At 45.1% G+C, this 5,000-nt stretch overlaps 1 protein-coding gene across 1 annotated transcript in view; it reads right to left on the reverse strand.

The window, feature by feature from the left end:
* The window catches only part of LOC106606591 (retinoic acid-induced protein 1-like), a 15,286-nt gene that overhangs the window by 6,255 nt on the left and 4,031 nt on the right, over positions 1 to 5,000 (reverse strand). Inside the window, exons 2-3 of the mRNA XM_045719962.2 lie at positions 4,285 to 4,378; positions 3,307 to 3,356 (exon numbers count right to left, since the gene is read on the reverse strand). Coding sequence (XP_045575918.2) covers positions 3,307 to 3,356; positions 4,285 to 4,378 — 144 coding nt within the window. The remainder of the gene's footprint in view (positions 1 to 3,306; positions 3,357 to 4,284; positions 4,379 to 5,000) is intronic.

Genomic DNA, 5,000 nt, shown 5'->3' on the forward strand with positions numbered 1-5,000 from the left:
ATAAAGAAAACTGCAACCTGGGAAATCCAAACAAAACAGGAAGAGTGGGCTGCTAATGTAATCACAGTCCCACTTTCAGTCATAACAATGCACAGCGTGGCTGACTAATGTTTTAAGAGAGGTGCAGTGTGAGAGGTAGCTAGTGGGATAAAGTGTAGGATGATTTGCCATTTTGTCAAGGTCATTCGTAGGACTCCCTGTGCAGTCATTTAAAATGAACAAATGTAGCGGATGACATCGTAATGTGCATAGGGCTTCATCCCAAATGGCACACTATTAACTATGTAGAGCACTTCATTTGACCAGGGCCCTATATGGATGTTCATGGGCAACATACATTCCACAACAGTAACATTCTTGTTCCTATGCATAGAATGTGTTTGTCATAGATTAGAACATTGGGTGCCGACATGGATGATAGTCAGCTGAACTCTGTCATCCCAGTTGGAGCTGGATTCCTGTCCCATGTCTGCTTCACTTTTAGCTTGGTGCTGAACGCTCTATTAGACTCTGTGTTTAGTGATGGGAGGGAATCGACAGGCTGACCTCCAGCCCTGCAGACCAATCAGTGTTCAGGTGGCGTTAACAGTGGTGTTAGTGGACTGGCCAGTCAATAGTGCTCAGCGCCAGGCAGAGATGCCTGATAGGCTGTTGCCACGGGGGATGCAGAGATACACGACCTTGGTTACACAAATCCTCTGTCTCTGTCTCTGCCTGTGTCTGACTCTCTCTCTGTCCATTAATGAGAGTGTGTCTGTCTGTTTATGTGTGTGTGTGTGAATGTCTCTCTCTCTCTCTCTTTCCTTCTTACTCTCTGTCACTGTCACTATATGTCATTCTCTGTATGTCTGTCTTTCTATCAAAAACTGAAATTGAATGTATTGTAAAATCACAATATTTTAAATTCCTAACCAGAGGGGATAGAGAGATGGGAGTCTTGGATTATAGGAATGTTTACAGAGATAAAATCATAATTATTCTGATGTGTATCGTTCTGTTCTCTCAGGGTGGGTGAGTCTCCAGGACAAGCCAGGAAAGTACAGAAGAAGCCAAAGAGCCCTCCCACTAACAGGTACAGTAGAGAACAGTGCTGCCCCCTACTGACTGCACATAAGTGGCTCTTACTGTCTCCTATACTTCACATCTCTTACTGTCTCCTATACTTCACATCTCTTACTGTCTCCTATACTTCACATCTCTTACTGTCTCCTATACTTCACATCTCTGACTGTCTCCTATACTTCACATCTCTTACTGTCTCCTATACTTCACATCTCTTACTGTCTCCTATACTTCACATCTCTTACTGTCTCCTATACTTCACATCTCTGACTGTCTCCTATACTTCACATCTCTGACTGTCTCCTATACTTCACATCTCTGACTGTCTCCTATACTTCACATCTCTTACTGTCTCCTATACTTCACATCTTTGACTGTCTCCTATACTTCACATCTCTTACTGTCTCATATATTTCACATCTCTTACTGTCTCCTATACTTCACATCTCTGACTGTCTCCTATACTTCACATCTCTGACTGTCTCCTATATTTCACATCTCTTACTGTCTCCTATACTTCACATCTCTTACTGTCTCCTATACTTCACATCTCTGACTGTCTCCTATACTTCACATCTCTTACTGTCTCCTATACTTCACATCTCTGACTGTCTCCTATACTTCACATCTCTTACTGTCTCCTATACTTCACATCTCTGACTGTCTCCTATACTTCACATCTCTTACTGTCTCCTATACTTCACATCTCTGACTGTCTCCTATACTTCACATCTCTTACTGTCTCCTATACTTCACATCTCTGACTGTCTCCTATATTTCACATCTGACTGTCTCCTATACTTCACATCTTTGACTGTCTCCTATACTTCACATCTCTGACTGTCTCCTATACTTCACATCTCTGACTGTCTCCTATACTTCACATCTCTTACTGTCTCCTATACTTCACATCTCTGACTGTCTCCTATACTTCACATCTCTGACTGTCTCCTATACTTCACATCTCTTACTGTCTCCTATACTTCACATCTCTGACTGTCTCCTATACTTCACATCTCTTACTGTCTCCTATACTTCACATCTCTTACTGTCTCCAATACTTCACATCTCTGACTGTCTCCTATACTTCACATCTCTGACTGTCTCCTATACTTCACATCTCTTACTGTCTCCTATACTTCACATCTCTGACTGTCTCCTATACTTCACATCTCTGACTGTCTCCTATACTTCACATCTCTTACTGTCTCCTATACTTCACATCTCTGACTGTCTCCTATACTTCACATCTCTTACTGTCTCCTATAATTCACATCTCTGACTGTCTCCTATACTTCACATCTCTTACTGTCTCCTATACTTCACATCTCTTACTGTCTCCTATACTTCGCATCTCTTACTGTCTCCTATACTTCACATCTCTGACTGTCTCCAATACTTCACATCTCTGACTGTCTCCTATACTTCACATCTCTGACTGTCTCCTATACTTCACATCTCTTACTGTCTCCTATACTTCACATCTCTTACTGTCTCCAATACTTCCCATCTCTTACTTTCTTTCTATACTTAAAAAAGCTGTACATATGAAATATTTATCCTCCAGATAGGGGAAAGTGTTCTAGGTGTCAGTACAGGTCAGTGGTACACTATCTATGTACCCTTTCTGTCTTTCTCTCCTCATCACCCTCTCTCCCCCTCAGGATCCTGAAGCCAAGTCAGGGTCAGAACGCCTCAGTCCCAGGTCAGCTAAACCGACAGGGGTGAATACAGTCTCCAACATTTCTCTACTTCTCCCCCTTTCTTTCTTTCTCTGCCCTTCTTCTTTAATTCCTTAACTCATAAAAAATAAATACTACAATTTTAATTTATAATGAATAAAAATCACCCCATCTCTCCCCCCTCTCTGTCCGTCAATCTAAGTCTGTCTGTCAGGAGCTGGTACAGAAAGACCCCTGAGGACAGAGTGAGACGCTCAGACAGCCTGAAGAAGCAGAACTCCCTGGGATAACTGGTTCCTCCCTCAGTCCCTCTATGACCCCTCATTCCCTGACCCTTGACCCTTGACCTCTGGGCCTTCTATCAGACTCATGTTCCACTATGGTTCGACCACCACCAATGCTACTAGTCCCTCTAACCTCCCTCTAACCTCCCTCTGATGGTTCAGTCCAGTGCTCTCTGCCCAGGACCCTATCCAATGGATTGTTGCTATAGTTACATAGATTTTTCTACTATTTATCTCTCTTTTGCATGTGTACAGACGGATTCTGTTTATTTGCTTACCTCGTGTTTCGGACATTTCAGTGAAAAGTTGTCGTCTTGGAACATGCAGCCTGAGAGAGAGAGAAAGAGAGAGAGAGAAGGAAGGAGACAGAGAGGGAGAGAAGGAAAGAGAGAGATAGAGGTAGAGAGAGAAGGAAGGAGAGAGAGAGGGAGAGAGAAGGAAGCAGAGAGAGATATAGAGAGGGAGAGAGAGAAGGAAGTGGAGAGAGAGAAGGAAGCAGAGAGATATAGAGAGGGAGAGAGAGAAGGAAGGAGAGAGGGAGAGATGGAAGGAGAGAGGGAGACAAAAGGAAGGAGAGAGAGAGAGGGAGAGAGAGAAGGAAGGAGAGAGGGAGAGATGGAAGGAGAGAGGGAGACAGAAGGAAGGAGAGAGAGACAGAGAGAAGGAAGGAGAGAGATATAGAGAGGGAGAGAGAGAGAAGGAAGGAGAGAGAGAGGGAGAGAGGGAGAGAGAAGGAAGGAGAGAGAAGGAAGGAGAGAGAGACAGAGAGGGAGAGAGAGAAGGGAGGAGAGAGATATAAAGAGGGAGCGAGAGAAGGAAGGAGAGAGAGGAGAGAGGGTAGTAGGGAGAGAATGATAGGATGAGGTAGGTTGCAGCCATGGTGTACTCTGCAGGATTAAACTGGTCCTTCAGTTCCTCTCAGTGCTGCCTCTGTGAGGAGTTCTAATCCCCACTGTACCTACTGATGGCATGAGGTAATGTGAGGGGAGGCCATACCTACATACAGCATATGCTTATACACAAATGAACACACACACACACACACACACACACACACACACACACACACACACACACACACACACACACACACACACGCTCCCTCCACCCCTTCATTCCCCCCTCCCCCCTTCACCCTTCCCTCTTACTCCCCTCCCCCTTCACCCTTCCCTCCTACTCCGCCCATCCCACACTCCTTCTTGCCCGCTTTATCCATCCCTCCTCTCTCCTCTCTCTCTCTTTCTGAGGGCTCTTACCTATCTCCTTGGCGCAGATGTAGTGGTATTTGTGAGGGCAGCCTTTCCAGCAGCAGCTGATGGACGCGCCCACTCTCTGGCACTTGGAGCAGCTCTGGAGACAGAGAGAAAAACGGACAGAGGGACAGACAGCCAGACAGACAGACAGAGAGACATAGAGCCATACAGACGGGCAGACAGGCAGCCAGACAGCCAGACAGAGAGACATAGAGCCATACAGACAGGCAGACAGGCAGACAGACAGCCAGACAGTCCCCAGTTAATAATAAAGCACATACTTGCTGTGTCCAACATGTCACTGTGTCCAACATGTCACTGTGTCCAATATGTCACTGTGTCCAATATGTCACTGTGTCCAACATGTCACTGTGTCCAATATGTCACTGTGGTCAACATGTCACTGTGTCCAACATGTCACTGTGTCCAATATGTCACTGTGTCCAATATGTCACTGTGTCCAATATGTCACTGTGTCCAACATGTCACTGTGTCCAATATGTCACTGTGTCCAATATGTCACTGTGGTCAACATGTCACTGTGTCCAATATGTCACTGTGTCCAACATGTCACTGTGTCCAACATGTCACTGTGTCCAATATGTCACTTTGTCCAATAGGTCACTGTGTCCAACATGTCACTGTGTCCAATATGTCACTTTGTCCAATAGGTCACTGTGTCCAACATGTCACTGTGTCCAATATGTCACTGTGTCCAA

This window comes from Salmo salar, chromosome 06 (assembly GCF_965601325.2).
Source record: "Salmo salar chromosome 06, fSalSal1, whole genome shotgun sequence".
Classification (NCBI taxonomy): domain Eukaryota; kingdom Metazoa; phylum Chordata; class Actinopteri; order Salmoniformes; family Salmonidae; genus Salmo; species Salmo salar.